Here is a 17,185-nt window from a genome sequence, read left to right as displayed (position 1 = left end):
GTGCCAACAGGTGGTACTTGGTGTTCCATTAGCTGGTGGAGGAGGCAGCCTTCAGGTGTAGGCGTCTGGTCTCACCCCTATCTTTCTGTGATAAGTGTTCAATATATTTTTAAGTTTATTCTCACATTCACGCACACACATTCTTTGACCGCTCTCCAGCTGTTAAGGAGCAGAGTGGTGGTCAGGAAGACATCAGAGAAACGTTTTTGGAACTGAGTTCAAAGGGCCACCAGGAATTGACTGGTGAGAGGACTTGAGCTTTCACAGCATGAGCAAAGTGGAAACAGGTGTGGCAGGTGTCGCCCCTTTCGTGGAGACCAGTGCTACTTGTCTGTCAATCTCTTTGGACGTCTATGGTGAGGTCTGCAAATCTGGACTTTGAAAACCATTCCTCCAGTTTTCTTATGATAGCAGGATTCACTATAAAAATATATATGTATGCCAATATATAGACTTTGCTAAGGAGATGATTTATAACTCTCATCGATTTCTGCGGGGAGGAAGCTATATCTGCAGATGATTACCTTTCGAACATACTTACAAATTATTCACATTAATATTAAACAGTCTGCATGGGTGAAGTCTGTGCTTTGCAAGACTGAGACCTAAAACCAGATCTCAGACACATAAAATACAGGTGTGGCAGTGTACATCTGTGACCCTATCCCTAGAAGGAGGGATGTATGAGGATCTGGGCTCTCCGTGTCCAGCAAACGTCGCTCAGTGAGAGATGCTGTCACAAAAAAAAAAAAGAGAGAGAGAGAGGAGGAGGAGGAGGAGGAAGAAGAAGAGAAAAAATGAAAGTGATAGAGGAAGATACCCATGTAGACCTGGCCCCACAGTCAAATATCATATATAGGGCATATAAGCAATCATACATCACACACACACACACACACACACACACACGACCATGCTCCAAGACAAAACAGTTACGTTGAGGTCTTAACACACATGGATGTGCACATTCATGAAGCCAAAACAAAAGTTCCAGTGCATGGGATTTATTTTATCCTAACTTCACCTGCATTGTTCATTTTTTTATTATATTCTCTCTCATTTAAAAAACATCCTATAAGTAAACAAAAAGAGGGTTCTTCTAAGGAGGGTGGAGCTAGAGAGATGGCACATTAGCTAGGAGCTAACTCTGCTCTTGCAGAGTTCCTGGCATCCACCTGGGGCTGACAACCATCTCTGACACCAGTTCCAAGGGCTGCAATGCCCTCTTCTGCAGGCATCAGGCACACATGTGGTACACAGGCATACATATAAACAGAATACCCACACACTAAATAAATAAATAAAAACAGACTCTCAGTCCCAGTCCACTGAACTAATGTCATTGCCTTCTAGGAGGTTACACTCAGTGGTTGTCAAACCCTGCAGGAGACCATCATCTGTTTTTTAAGTTTTAGTCTAAGAATCACGGGGTCAGATTGCATTTCAGCATGCTTTGCCAATAGCTGCTTGACAAGATTACCAGGATTTGGCTGATGAGAGAAGAGGTAAATGGGAACGGTGGAGAGGAGAAAGTCAAGGATAGCTCCGTGTTTATTGCTTGAGTATTCAGTTGGGTGGAGAAGTCTTACTCAAAATTGAAGTGGATGAGACAAGAGCATGGGTCATGCTGTGCAGAAGCTGTTTCTGGCAGCTCTCCCATAACTCTGCCAGCCTTCTGCCAAAATGGAGCTGTCTGGTTGCCATCAGCACCAGAAATTTGTACCAAAAGGGTTTACAAAAGGCAACTCCAAGCTACCTTTTTTCTAGTAAAAAGAAGTGGATTTAGAAAGAGGGTTCTGAAATGAAGCTGCACTTACAGACTTTTTCAGCTGTGAAGAACATGCCTTTCCTTCAGTGAGCATCACTACTAAGAACAGCAACAGACTAGGGTGTGTACTAACTCAGTGTTAGAATACACAACAGTTAGGTGCACCATTGTAGCTCTGCAACATGGCAGTGAAATTGTCAAGAGAGCAGAAGAGCACGTAGGGTAATGTCATTTATATCTAACGAGTATAGTCTTGAGTAACCATTCAGGCAAAAGGTATATCACGTGGTTTTCTTACGATAAAAGTATTAAAAAGCAAACACAGTGATAACTGCAGAAGGCTCAGTACTGGTTACCTTTGGTAGGGAAAGGCAGGCAGAGCCTCAGAGGAGACCCAGATTGCTGTAGAATTAAATATGTAAATTAAAGTTTGCTCTTAGTATTACTAACTTAAATGTAATTTGTTATCTTCATAAGTTAAGTGAAAAAGAAAACCAGAACATATTTCAATAGATGGCCTCAAAATTTTGTTAACTGTATCATAAACAAACACAAATGAAATTTTCTGAGATGTCAGGCTTAATATGAAAATCTAAGTAAAAGGCTGAATAATAAAGGTTTAAAAAAATAGAAGCTGCCAAGGAGGATGGAGAAGGCAGCCTTGAGGACTGACTGTTGTAAGACACAGCTGACTGTGCTCCTCGGTTGCTCGCAGAGCTGCTTTGTCATCTATCAGTGAAGAACGACTCCTTTCTGTTCTCTTTCCAGGTCGAGTTGCTAGCCTTATCAAAGGTGTGGGAGGAGAGGTGTGTGCCTTCTGAGTTAAGGCTGGGGCAGTGGTATTGTGAGGGCCACCGAGGGGTGGGGTGTTCAGCCTAGAAAAGACAGATTAGAGAATAAACTGCAGCATTGGTTAGATTTGCAGAGAGGGTGTGCTAGCAGAGTTAGGCTATCAAACTCAATTCAGTAGAAAGTGATTAAGAGTTAAATTGACCTGCTCCATACGCCCCCTGAAAGAAGAACAGTCTCTGAAATATTCCAAAAAATGATAGTCCTGCATAGTCATTCAGTGTTTTGTTGGGGATATATCAGAATGGAAACAGAAATCGTAGCCACATTATGAACGTAGTAACTTGACTAACCAATAGTGGGCACATCTGTACAACTCAGGTAGATACTTTTGGTTTTCTCTGTTGGTAACTCGCTAATATCTATCTTCAAAGATTATCAAGGGAGGTTCCATTTCCATCTGACAGTGAGCATGTGCTGACTTGCTTTGCCACAGCTGTCTGAAAGTTCTTTATTTGGCTGTAGAAAAACAGTTCTTGGGATGCTTGCAGTTTTGTTTCCTGTTTTCAGGGAAGGTAGTGCCTCTGTGTCTTCCTCAGGGAACTTGAAGAAAACAGACTTGGAAGTCCAAGGTTGATGTTAGAGAAACAGCATTTTATAGTTAAAGACACCTTTTTTTTTAATGCAGCTTTCAAAATATTTAAGCTGATTGAGTCATGAAGGGCAAATTTCATAGTGATGATCTAGAATCTAATTTATTTTTATTCATCCTTTATTGTTTCTGTTTGAGAAAGAAAGTGAATGGACGTGTTAGAATTGTGTAAAGTATAGACAAGAAGAAGGGTGAGACAAGAGTCAAAGAAATTAGCTTGGATTTCTTCCAGTCTTTTTTTTCCTATTCTCACATACACAATTTTAAAAGTTGCAGAGCCATCTGGATATGGTGGTGGATGTCTGTATGTAATCCTAGAACTTGGGGTTGGTGGCAGGAAGATCTGGAGTTCATGACCAACCTCACCTACATAGTAAGTTTGAGACTAGACTGAGCTACATGAGACCTTATCTTAAAAACAAAACACACAAAAAAATCTAGTAAACAAAATTTTAAATTTTCATAGGCAGTATATTTATTGATTACTTTTAAAATATTCTATTTTTTAAAGCTATATTAGGAGCATTTTTCTATAGTAAAGGTTACATTGAAATAGCTGCCTAACCTTTTATTATATGAATATACTATCACCCATTTAACTATTCTTTGATTACTTCGACTATAAGTATAAGGAACATCCTTGGGCATTCATTTTATTTTCATGTCTGTTTCCTTAGGGTAGATTCAGAGATGTGGAACACATTAGATCAAAAAATATGAATGGTTTTCAGTGACTCCCTGGAAGGGTGCTGGGTTCTGGGCCCACAGCTTTTCTGAGTGCTTTCAGGAGGCGCTTCCCTGGCCAATATTGAATGCAGGCTTGTTTTTTGTTTGTTCGTTTGTTTGTTTGTTTTTTGTTTTGGGGTTTTTTGTTTTTTTTTTGCAAAGTAATCATTTGATAATGTTTAAAAACTAAAAGCTAGGCTGAAGAGACAGCTCAGTGGTTAGTGGTGCACAGAGGACCTGAGTTTAGTTCTCGGCACCCATGACAGATGATGGCTCGTGGCTACCTTTATCTCTAAGAGATCCAATATCCTCTTCTAGGTTTTGTAGGCACATACATATGAATACAAATAAGATAAATCTTTTTTAAAAGAGTTTTTTGAAAACTGACAGTGTGATCTGCCATATGATAAATACTGTAGCGTGTTTAGATGCTATGAAGTATTACCAGATGTTTGTCAATCCCCATCTGATAATACCAGAAGGGGTGGTTTTGAATTCTTTTCAATTTTATATTCTGCATGTTCCTCCAAACAGTGGAGATAGTCTTTATGTTCATAATGTAAGAGACTCTTTGAGATAATTACCTTATTTCAGTAATTGTAAAAATAATTATAGTGCTTATGTAACCGTTTACATAGTTTGCTATTTGGACATTTCTGCATACCATTGTTTATAGTCTTAATAATTTAACATGCTTGGGTTTCTACACTCTCCTTTTGATGGCTGTCTCCTATAAAGGAACATTACAAACTTAGAAAGGTAGGGATCTCCTCCCCTCCCCACATGGCTGCACACTGTAGGAATTGGGTGAGTTATTGGCTATTGATGAAGAGGTAAAATGATTTACTACTTCATACAACTCTGTTGTCCTGGAGTAATTACGTGCTGGGTGGTACTGCCACACCCAGCTAGAAGTCTGCCACTGTCTAGAGGATAACCACCTAAGTGTTTCATGACCTGCTTTGTCCACGTGCAGTACTGCTCTCCCACTGATGTGTAAGAATGCACCCTTTCTTTCTCTGACTGCATCTCTTCCTCTGTGTGGAGACATAGGCATACCTTGATTGTCCCAATAGGCCAGCCATACCTTCTGTCAACATCTGTATCCATAGCTATGAAATCAAAAATAGTTTTTAATCCTTCATAGGTTTAATATGTGGTTTTGACTTATGAAAATTAAATAGAAATACGTCTTGTAAAATTATGTATATTTTTGGAGCAGGTATTTGGAGAAAGATCTGTAAAAATTCAAATACTAGCAGGCTTCATCTTTAGGATTATGTTTTGATACATGAAGCATGAAAACCAAGAAAATGAAGGCCAACTGGTTAACTTCCTCAGAAATATATATTAAAATAGTAATAATAACTGAACAACTAGTTGACCTCATTCTTTTACATTTATTTTTTTAACTCGGGAGACAGAGGCAGGCGGATCTCTGTGAGTTCAAGGCCAGCCTGGTCTACAAGAGCTAGTTCCAGGACAGGCTCTAAAAAAAGCTGCAGAGAAACCCTGTCTCGAAAAAACCAAAAAAAAAAAAAAAAAAAATTTAAAAGGCAGCAGGTCAGCCTGCTTCTAGGAGTCAAGTCAGGAAGAAAAAGAGTGGCAATAGTGCAGGAGAGTGAGAACAGCCAACTCCATTCCACAGCCGGGAATCAAAGACATGCCCCATCATGTGCATTTATTAAAAAATAAATTTAGATTATTTTTTAAAATCTAAATAGCTTTAAAAAGAAAAAAGTCTTGATATTGAGAGTGGAACACAGAATTAAGAGCTAGCCACCCCTCCATTTCAATTTGGAAATATTCTTCAAACCCAGTGGTTGTTTATATTAGTCAGCATACAGGTTTTCATGGTGATGTTGATTGAATTGAACTGAAACCATGTATTTTGCAAAGTCTCATGCCAACGCCAACCTTTCTGTTGATCTTGAGGGCAGCTCCCACCTGTCAAGTCCCAGTCTCCACTAGATTTACACCACTACTGGTGACTGCCAGGCATAAACCGTAGGTCCGCCAGTATCTGCCTGTAGTTCCTCCTGGCATGGCTGGTGTGGCTTCCCTCAGGGCCCCAGGAGAACAGGAAGAGAGGAGACCTGAGGGGATTTGGAACTTAGGATCACGTGTAACTTTTTTTTTCTTGTAGAACTCAGATTTGAGCTTTGTTTAAACAAACCATCTTTCCAAAAGACCAATTCTGCTTTATAATTGATCAGGAGAATGCCTCATTTGAGAAGTGTTTAGTCCCTCCCTGAGTCCTTAAAGATGCAGTGTGTTTTTAAGAGGTTAAGGAGTGTTTTTGAATGGAATTTGGTGAGGCCAGAGTTTCTGCATTTTAGTAAAGATGAACTACACTTTGTATTAAAAGACAAGCGTGCAATATAAATTTGAGTACCACAAACCCAAGAAGCCACTTCCCCCCAGGTTTTGGGACTAAACATAGCATAAGAGGTTAAAAACTTCCTCATGCTGACGTTCCTGCCTCACAGCAGGCAGCTCTACCCTCCCTCTACGTCTTCTCTGCAGCATCCTGGTTTTCCAAAGACCCTTAAGGGAGCTATTTCAAATTCATTTGTGATTTTTTTTTTAAATCACTGGCTTTTTTTTTTCCCAGATAAATCCTGCAAGTATTTATGAAGCATCTACGATGTCCCAAACATAAATAAAGTGGGTAAGACCATGGCCCTTGCTTCTAAACAACTCAGTCTGGTGAGACAGACATAAATCAGTACTCAGTATTGAACTTCGTAAAGACAGTAGGAAAGGGTGAGGAGACTGTGGGGACCCAGGAAAGGAGCAACTGAGGCTACCTCCCACAGAAAGCAAGGCTCCCTAAGGAGAAAAGGACCTGCACTGAGTCCTAAGTAAGAGAAATGTTGCCACAAGGTAAACAAGAAGTAGGGATGGAGCCCAGTGCTTTCTGGTCAGGCAGTACGGCCTCTGAGAGTGAGGCCCAGTCCCGCGGATGCCTCCCACTTGTGCATGGGAGGAGCAGGATGGAGAACATCAGTGCTGTGTGGACTGCTGTGTTCAGACTGGCGTCTGAGAATAGTTTCCATTTAAAAACTTAGTGATGTAGGGGAAGAGCTGAATGATTTAAGGATGGCATTGGAAAGGGATCAAAAGTAGAAGCTGAAAGACATTGTCAAAAGCACAAGAGGATTTGAACCAAAGCAGGGGAGATAGCTGAGAGCACACACTTGAGGAATAATCAGGGAGGAGGGGGGTAGAACGTGTAGGACATCAAGGGTGTCTGAGGAGAGGAGTGGAAGCTGGGCGCCAAGATAACAGTGGCCTCAGTATCTACAGAGGCTGCTGTCGTAGGAGACAATTTGGGGATGTGAAGATGTCAGCATCAATTCTCTGTAATGTTTTTAGATGTTTAAGGTGATTTTTAAAAAGAACGGTGAGAGTGCTGAGATAACTGCTGGGAGGTTTGGAGTTCTTGCTCTCCGGCACTTCATGTAGAGTCCTGCATTTTGAACAAAGAACTCAGATTTTTCCCATGGTTCTCTCACTTTTTTTTTTTCAAAAGCTGCTTTAGCATTTGGTTCTAATTTCCATTCATTTTTAAATAAAATTTTTTATTCTCTTATGTTCCTTAGGCCACACAGCTTTACCCTGGTGTACTCCAATATCTAATATTTGCATCTTTTCCCTGACAATAACTGCCTACCCTACCCCACCCCAGTTTTTCCTGGAAATGCCCAGCTACTAACCAACTCACTCCTAGCCACCTGGTGTCTTCTAAGTAATTTTAGCCATGATGCTGCAAAGTGAGTCATAACAGAACTGGTGTTGAAGCCCTTTTTAGCTGGTGAAACCAACAATGGTCAATTGTATTTAAGATATATACCAAACTTGTAAATGGGTTCTGATCATCACTTTTAAGATTAAAAAAATTGATGGAAGGAAAGAAAAGGAAGTGATCAGAAGTTCATATGTATGCACACATTCAAGAGGTTCCATTCTTTCACACAGAAGACCATGTCATTTAGTTCTCCCTCTCATTCCTCACAAGTCTTATGTCTAGGAGTCCTGCCGCCCGCTGCTGTTCCGGGTCTCCTACTCCTTGCCACCACCATCACACTTATAGATGTCTATACATAGACACAGTGGCAGAGATCTTAGTTTTATTCAGCAGCATGCCATAGAAATTTAAACAGTACCCAACATAGTAGCCCTCACTGAGTATTTGTGGAATAAATTAATGAAACTATAGTTCTACAAATAATACAAATTGTGAATACTACCATTAATCAGTGTTTCCCTACAGTGGTGACAAACTGTAAAGAACTCATGAGAGGTGTGAGAGTTAAGCTAGGAATCACTCAGTTTGGGGCCGCTGCCCTTTTGAACGGGTTTGCTGGCTTGAGGTGAGGTATGCGGAGACTAGAAGAGAATGCTGTTATCTTATCAGACATCTTGCTAAGGATTAAATCAAAGAAGCAAATGATTTATAATATTTTGAATTTTTATGTTTATTGCTACTTGATATACTTTTGGGAGAATTTCCAGGATTTTTCTTTGTGCTGGCTGCATTTGACATTTTCCACTACCCTCATCAACAAAGTGTCTGTCATGAGCTTTCAGACGGCTCTGGCATGTGTTAGACTCTCTCCAGCCCCTGCCTTAGTTTTTTCTTGTGTTTCTAGACTTCATTTTTACTGCTGTCATCAATGGGTACCTCTACTTCCTACTTTTCTGCCCCACATTGGTTTGTACATCTGGGTTGTTCTGAGGCCATTTCTTTACTTCTCTAAACCTATTGTGTTGGGCCTAGAGTCAGAACAGAAACCCTCATCAGAGCTGTGGCTTTCAGGTTGAGGTTTCTGTTTTCTGTCCCGATTCTGCACCAATACTGTGGGACCTGTATTGTGCATGCAAAAGACATCTCTAAACTATTGTCTATGTTATTAGGAAATCAGAGTCAATAAAAGTCCAGGAAGAGTTTGAAAGCAACAGCGAATTCTAATGCTTACATGCTTCCAGCAAGTTTCACCTGTATCTAAGCTTAGTGTTCAGTAGACACTGTAGAGCTGAGTGGTAAGCAGAGCAGTCAGTTGGTACTAAGGGACATGCTGACTTCCTGAGGTACTGCAGGATTGGAAGAGGTAGACTTCTAGGTCGCACTAGTTGGTTCAGAACAACTACAGCCAGCATAGCCATTTCGTCTAACTTGGCATTTCCCAAACTTATTTGAAGATAGAAGCCCCTTTTTAAATAAAACTTTGCAGCATATTTTGGAAACACTGGTGGAAAGAGAGCAGACACCAGTTCTATCTAGTTCTGCCTGAGACACTGATTGACATTTTTACTCACTTAGCAAATACTGCTTTGTGCTCTGCACCATTTAAGATGCTGGCAGTACATTCACAAGCACACAAAGGCATCTGTCTTTGAGCAGCTTATATTCTAGTGGAGGAAGAAATGCCATAAACATAATAAATATATTAATATTACCAGTTAATGAGTGTTTCAGACAGCCATGAAGGAGAGAAAGTGGTCTGAGAGTATAGGGGTGACAATATTAGATATGACTATAACTTCAAACAGCTCACTGATCCTCTTTGTCTCTAATTTATGAATTTATGAAGACATTTGAAAAAATGACCTGGGCTCCCCTGGTCCTGTGATTCAATTTCAACCCCCAAAATTGCCATATCAAACTGTGGCACCGCTGGTTCACAAATGTCTTATTGAGCATTTACATCACTGTAGCAGAAAAAGTTAGGATGCTCATATAATTACTGTCAAAGAACAGCACTGCCATTTAAGTCTTTTGTAATATCCACAAAATAAAACATTTAATTCAATGGAAAGGCCTTACTGGTTTTGTTTTAATCTAGCATATACTTTTGATCCAATATGGAGTGGAAAGTATTTTACTTAACAGTGGGGAACCTCTGCAGCACAGGTGTCAACTGCTGCTAAGCAAATATCCGTATGCATGTGTGCAGTGTGTGCACACACTTCTGCCCTGGGTCCTTGAGGTAGCAAGTTTGTGAGTGATGTTGAAATGACCTTTTAACAGTACTCCATTGCCACATGCCTGAGCCTGTATCTGAATAATTAGAGCCTTGACTTAACACACCATGGTATACAGTGCCTATGTTAATTATAAATGTCTGAAAGTTTCCTGGAACATTTTCTTCGTAGCTTTTTATTAAAGACAGACTGCAGTTGGGAAGGAAGGTTGTGGATTGTGAACCTAAGCCTTTGATGTTTAGTCTCTTGTTTTTGGAATGAAAAGTAATAACTACTTTTCCAATTATCTGGGTATGGTGATACATTTCTATACCCTTCATTCTAAATGAGAAACTGAAATTATGCAATCATTAATACTTTCTAATAGTATTTATTCTCAAGGGAGAAATTAGATGCAGTTTATTTATATAAGAAGTGTGCCCTCAAGAATGAAATGATTATACAAGGCATCACTTAGGTCTACAACTGGCAAGTTTGCATAGCACCATAGCCCCTGAGCAGAAAAACTGACTTAATGGAAATGGCAGGCTGTGTATGACAATTAGAGCTGGTGGGGAAACAAAAGACTAAACTGGGAGGATTCAGTGAAGGCCCTATCTGGGGTCGGTCTGAGACCTTCTCTAATTCAGAGCCATTACAGAGAGGTAGAATCGCAGCAGAACTGAGAATATGCTCTATTATTCTCCTGTGCCAGGGATCTTGTCCCATTGGGTTTTTTTGTTTGTTTGTTTTTTTAAGATTTATTTCTTGTGTATACAACATTCTGCTTGCATCTATGCCTGCAGGCCAGGAGAGGGTACCAAGATCTCACTATAGATGGATGTGAACCACCATGTGGTTTCTGGGACTTGAACTCAGGACCTCTGGAAAAGCAACCAGTGCTTTTAACCTCTGAGCCATCACTCCAGCCCCTTGTCCCATTGTTTATATGAATAGTACTTTATTTTCATTTTCTTAGGAACCAGCCTTCAAATTGGCGGTACACAGGAAGCAGCATGGTGTGGAGAGGGCATGTACTGCTTTACATAGACTTTAGGGTCAACCTTGAGGACTGGGTAACTAACTACCATGGGAAATCTGTTCTGAGGCCTAATTTAGAAACAATCTAGCAAGAACATCCTTGGTGAGAGAGGAACCTCTCTCAATTTTAATTTTAAGTATTTTAAGCTTTCCCTCTAGTCAGGGGAATGTCTTTAAGGACTCATGATCTATTTGAAACTTTTAGCTGAATACCTTAAGTTTTGTAACTTCCAATTAGAGAAAGAAAAGGAAAATGTGTGCATACGCCATATTTAAAGAACATCTAGTTATTCTGAGGCTCATATGTTCTTGCTTATCTTTCCGGCTCTTTAGTTGTCTCATTGGAAGTTATAAGATTGAAATAAGGGCTCAAATAAAGTAAAATGATTCCTTTCATTTGAAATAGATACTTTATTTCTTGAAAAGCTTAATTTTCTCTTCTATATAGAAATCGATGGATTCTGAATTCCAATTTCTCTTTTAAAGGCGTCCACTTACCTGTTTCTAACCAAAGTTTCTGTATAGCCTTTGACTTCTCAGTCTGGCCAATTCTTTGTTGCTGAGGCTGCACACTGTAAGGTTTTGTCAATATCTCTGACTTCCTACTAGGTGCCAGAAGGATCTTCCCAGACCTCTTAGAGGAATGGCTAAATCACTGCTTGTTCCATTTGAACCTGTGTGCAATAAATTTCAAACCCTTCCGTGAAGGCATTGAGCCAGCTATACAAACATATTTTTCATTGTGATTCTTTCCTATTCTGGTCATGATCATAATATGAAAGTCTCCTGTATCTACCTTAGACAAAACCTGAACATGTTGAGTAGTGTGCACAGTTTTTACTTCATGCAAAATATTTTTGTGATGAAATTCTCCAATTTGAGATAATAGCCTAATTACATGCATGCATGTAAAAATTAAAGTAAAAGTTTAAGAAGGTAATTGGTCTCATCTTTAAGGCTCTAAATATTACTTAAGAAATTTGGAAGATAAGAAAGGAAAAATATGTACTTAGTATAAAAGACTTCAGGGTATTTGGTGAAATGGCTCAGTGGGTAAAGTACTTGCAAAAAAAGCATGAGGACAGGAATTCGGATACCCAAAACTTACATTAAAAGCTGAGTAGGCTTGGCTGCCCACCTGTAATCCAAGAATATGGGAGGTGGGAACAGGGGCTCCCCAAAGCAAACTGGCTAAAATAGCCAGTTCCAAATTCAGTGGGAGGCCCTTCCTCAGTATGTAAAGTGGAAAGCATCAAAGAAGCCACCAGCATCAATGTGTACATGTGTGTGCATGTGTGTGTGCACGCACACACACATACATGCACACATGCATATGCAAAAGTTAATGTTTTTAAAAAGAGGTAGAGCTACTCTATGTTTATTAGATATCTGAGCTAAAGATGTAAGTTAGCTAAAACTTTTTGGTGAAAGAGTAGTGTATATTAGTAGAATTGATAGAAGATTCTAATTCCTTGACACAAATTTACTGAACTCCTACTATATACAGGAAGTATTATCTGATTCAGACACTGGGTATCAGAAGGAATCCTTACTAATAGGTGTTCTGTTCTCACCTAGCAGGGAAACAAGAACTTGAACAAGGCCTCAGAAAAAACCTGGCCTAATGTTTATCTATAATCCCATCACTTGGGAGGGTAGAAGCAGGAAGATGAAGGGCTCAAAGCCTGTTTCAACTTGTATGAGTTGAAGACCAGCCTGGCTACTTGAGATCCTATCTCAAAAACAAATAGAAAGAAAACCATGTCTGCCCATTTGAGAGTTGTTGCCCAGGACTCAGTTTGGGCAGGACTTACAATATGACCTCTGTAGACTGTTGACCCTGTTGTATACACATGTGATTGAATGAAGGAATCATGGGGACATCAAGACATGCTCCAAGCTGTCTGAACTTTTTTTGCCTGTGCTGCTAGTTATTCTTCAAAAGTACTATTCAAAAAAGTAAGAACTAAAGATATTAAATGTGTATTAAGACAGCAAAAGATTAGATTGTGGAGTATACCTCAGAGACCATTTAGAAGCTGTTAGGCAGGGCTGATATCTGAACAGGGGTTATATTTCTACCCACATGTAAGGGCAGAAATGAAGCAAGATCGTGATGAGTTACAGGCATGTCTGTCAGGTTGCTTGAACTATTTGGTCATTTAAATGCTATAGAAATGGATGATTAACTTAGACAACCAGCAAGGTAGAATTTCATAAGCACTGAAATGTTTCTCTGTTTCCCACCTTTTAGCTTGTCAAAATTCCCAAAAATGATCCCCTCAGTGAAGTCCACAACTTTAACTTCTACCTGTCCAACGTGGGGAAAGATAACCCTCAGGGCAGCTTTGACTGCATCCAGCAAACACTCTCCAGGTAAGTACTGTCCAGGACATGCTGCAGGGGGCACTTCCCAGTTCAGATGCTTACTTTTTAATCAACTAGTCTTTTGATGTTTATCGAGTTGAATTATACAACTCATCTATTTAAACATATTGACCATCTGTCACATACTAGAACTTGTGTGTGTCACTGGAGTATAATAACAGTTATAGAATTCAAAAGTATTATAAAATGAGTTTTTAAATTAAAATCAATTTTGAAGATTTTTTAAATGATAATTGTATTTATTTGTACCCAAAAATTTTTGTAACGATAGGGGAAAAAAGTATGTATCCTGCATGTCTTCTTCCTATGCCTCTGCTCTATCAAGTCTTGCCTTGAGAGTTTTCTTCTCGCTTTATTGTACAGCCTGCTGGACACCAGACATTCATTCCAACAAAAATATAAGAAAAAATTTAAGATAAAATAAGAGTAAAAGAGTAGACACCTCCCTGGGTGCCATTACTCCCTCACCTACTTTGACTTAGAAAACTATGAGCCATTTTCTGTTTGTTTGTGGAAAGTGGGAACCCTTGATCAGGAATTTGTATTCTGCCCCATGAAGATGGAAGGTTGTTAGTGTCCCTCCCCCAGTGTAGGGCTTTGACTCTGGAGCACAGTATTAACACCAGTCCATGTCTGTGACTCATCTGCATATTGGTGCTTGAATCTGTAGGAGCCACTGTAAGAAGGAAAGCTGAAAGAGCCAAGACACCTTTCTGAAAGCTCCATGTTGCTCTTTCCATCTGACTTAAACTGTCCGTGTTTAAGTGTTGCTTTAAAATATAAAATTTTGGTATGAACTGCATCCATTATAGGTTATATAGCCTTTTATATTCTGTTCACTTCCATATCTACTGGCTACCTGTGGTTGTGATATTCAGTTTTCAAAATTACATAAAGCTTAAAATTTCATAGTTTACTCTCGCTAACATTTTACGGTCTCAGAACGTATATGTGGTCACCACAGTTACTATATCACAGACACAGGATATTTCTACAACTGCAGGAAATTCCTGGATAGCACTACAATAGACTGTAGAAACACCAGCTTTCAGGGTCTTATTTAACAGGTGACCTGTCCATAGTTATATAAATGTGTTAGCTTGTGGCTAGGCAAAAAGAGAACTGAAGGACTTGAGTTGAACTCTGTGCCCTGAGGAACCACATGAAAAAGTTGTTCTTCCTTCAAAACCATGTCATATCATAATCCTGTGTTCCGTCATAAAGTATGTGCATTTGACCAGTGTGTGGACGTGCTGTTGGCAAGCCTGGAACCTAAGCTTTGTTTCCAGACCCAAAGTGAAAGGAGAGGCTGACTCCCCAAGTTCTTCTCTGACTGCACACGCGCGTGCGCACGCACACTGTGGCACGCATACACCCACATGTGCACCCACAAACAAAAGTTTTAATGTAAAACATACTTAAATAAGTAATATGGTTTTATCCTTACATAACATAGACACTGTGAGTTTATTTGTATTGTACTTACTTAGAGAAAAATTTAAGGTTAGTTATATATAAAACTGGCCATGATGCGGAAGAATGTTGAGAGAATTCGTACAATTACGTTAGTGTCTTTTCCACCAGAAAGCAAAAGCACTAAAAACTTTTGGTTCTCAGCCAGGTACGGTGGCACACACCTTTAATCCCATCACTTAGAAGCAGAGGCAGGCGGATCTCTTTGAGCTCCAGGACAGCCAGGGCTATGTAGAAAAACCCTGTTTTTAAAACTTTTAATTCTCAGTCATCTGCTCCATCCTTTCTAGTCTTGATTGGTAACTCCATATCTTCAAAGGCCTAGACTACCTCAGCACAGGCTGACTATACCTTCAAAACTTTCCTCACATAGAAGATGGAGGAAATTTCAAGTCAAAATCTCCTTTCAAAGACTCCTTAAATGTACTTACACACAAGCTTATTGAAAATGTGTAGTTAAAGACATACAGTGATGTCCACTCAAGTGTGGGAAACCGTGATCCCAACCAAAGAGAAACAAAAGGAACAACCCCACAGGCGAGCTGAAATCCTCTCAATAACTAAGCTGAGAGGCACAAGGAAAGAACTCTGTGGAGCAAGACTGTCGACCTCCACAGGGGAGCACTGCTTAAGATCTCTAGGTCATCATGACTGACATGAGATCAGCTTATTCTCACTTTGTGTGTGCTCCTTCCTAAGAAGTAGGGAGATACGCTAAAACTCAGATTCTTTTTTTCTCTCTTCTGGGGAGTTAAACCTCCTTCCTGGTCCTCTTTGTTTGGTTTATATCAGTATTCAAAGATACTCAAGTCTCCCTTATTTAACAAGAAACAAGAACAGCTTTCATGCACTTGTCCACCGAGAGCCTGGCTTCAGCCCCCGCTATCTCACACTAACTACTCCCTCAAATGTCCTAAAACCAGCGCTTTATAATTCTCAGCTCTGGGCCACTGCTGTCACAAAGTTGCTGTCCTAGTGGCTTCTACAGGGCAGAATGATTTCTGCATCCTTGGCAACAGTGTCATTCTTTTCTTCCTGTTCATGTTAATTGCTGTCTCCTAAGACTCTTCTTGTTCCTTCAAAGTCTTCCACACCCATCCCTTAACCTGCCCTTTTTGAATGCAGTCGGTGGGTCCTTACGGCTGGTGACCTGAACACTGTCTGTTAGGGGAGGATGCTTGTTCATTCCCAGCTACCAAGACCATGAAATAATCAGTCAGAAACTGTATTATTTGCAATGCTGTTTGTCCAATAGCTTAAGCATATTTCTAGCTAGCGCTTATATCCTAAACTAGCCCATCTCCATTAATCTGTGCATCACCACGAGGTTGTAGCCTACCGGCAAAGTTTTGAAATGCTCCAGCAGCGGCTGCATGGCTTCTCTGTGACTCCGCCTTCTCTCGATAGATAGATAGATAGATAGATAGATAGATAGATAGATAGATAGATAGATAGATAGATAGATAGAGATACACACACACACATAGATAGATAGATAGATAGATAGATAGATAGATAGATAGATAGATAGATATAGATATAGATATAGATATATATAATCTTTCAGCTTGGCTTTACTCTGTAAGCCATTGGCCAAAAGCCGCTTCTTTATTAGCCAATGGCAATAAAGCATATTCACAGCATCCATCACCTCCCACATCAACTATCTTTGTTTTTCTCCCTCTTCCTCCCATGACTATCACTGTTCAAATCCCATCAGTTCTGCCTCCTCCACATCTCTGACTACTCTGCTCTTGTTTAAACTCCACTTCCTGTGTCTAATCCTTTCGCGGATCTAATACCAGTCCATGTCTGGCTCATCTGCATAGTTAAAAACTGGTCTCCCACTGTTCACTCCTGCAGCCCAGTTCTTGCTTGGCTGTTCTCCATTATTGTGGTCTTCCTACAACATAGATGAGCTATTTCTCTTTTTTCAGTCTCTTATTCTCTTCAGAATCCATAACATGGCCCCAAAGCCCTGCACGATATACTTTTCTATCCTCAACTTCATGTCTATTGCGTTTCTGTGTCTTATGCTCAGCCTGGGCCTGTACAAGGTGGTTATCCCTCTGGCATACTTTTCGCCATCTCCTCTCGTTCAGGCGGCATTATGATCTGCTCAGATACCACTTCCTCTAGAAAAGCCAAGTGAAGTGTCCCTCCCAGATATTCCCCATCTCTTTCTTGCCTTTTGTTCACTTTGCCTGTCTTTGTCACCCATTAGAGAAGCAGCTCCTTGAAGGAGCGACCATTTCTGCCCTGCCTTTGTCCTGGGTTTTGTTCTGCCCTACATTTATGAGATGAATTAACTATTTTCAAATAATAGTAGTTATAGAGGGAGTTTTTAGCAAAATTTACATCAACATTTTAGTATCATAGCA

General features: G+C 40.0%; 1 protein-coding gene across 1 annotated transcript in view; it reads left to right on the top strand.

The window, feature by feature from the left end:
• Ell2 (elongation factor for RNA polymerase II 2) overlaps nt 1-17,185 on the top strand; it is a 64,428-nt gene that overhangs the window by 24,715 nt on the left and 22,528 nt on the right. Inside the window, exon 3 of the mRNA XM_038322443.1 lies at nt 13,198-13,319. Within this exon, the coding sequence (XP_038178371.1) occupies nt 13,198-13,319 (122 nt within the window). The remainder of the gene's footprint in view (nt 1-13,197; nt 13,320-17,185) is intronic.

This window comes from Arvicola amphibius, chromosome 3 (assembly GCF_903992535.2).
Source record: "Arvicola amphibius chromosome 3, mArvAmp1.2, whole genome shotgun sequence".
NCBI classification, from domain to species: Eukaryota; Metazoa; Chordata; class Mammalia; order Rodentia; family Cricetidae; genus Arvicola; species Arvicola amphibius.
The sequence above is the reverse complement of the archived record's forward strand: the minus strand, read 5'-3'. Positions and strand labels throughout refer to the sequence as shown.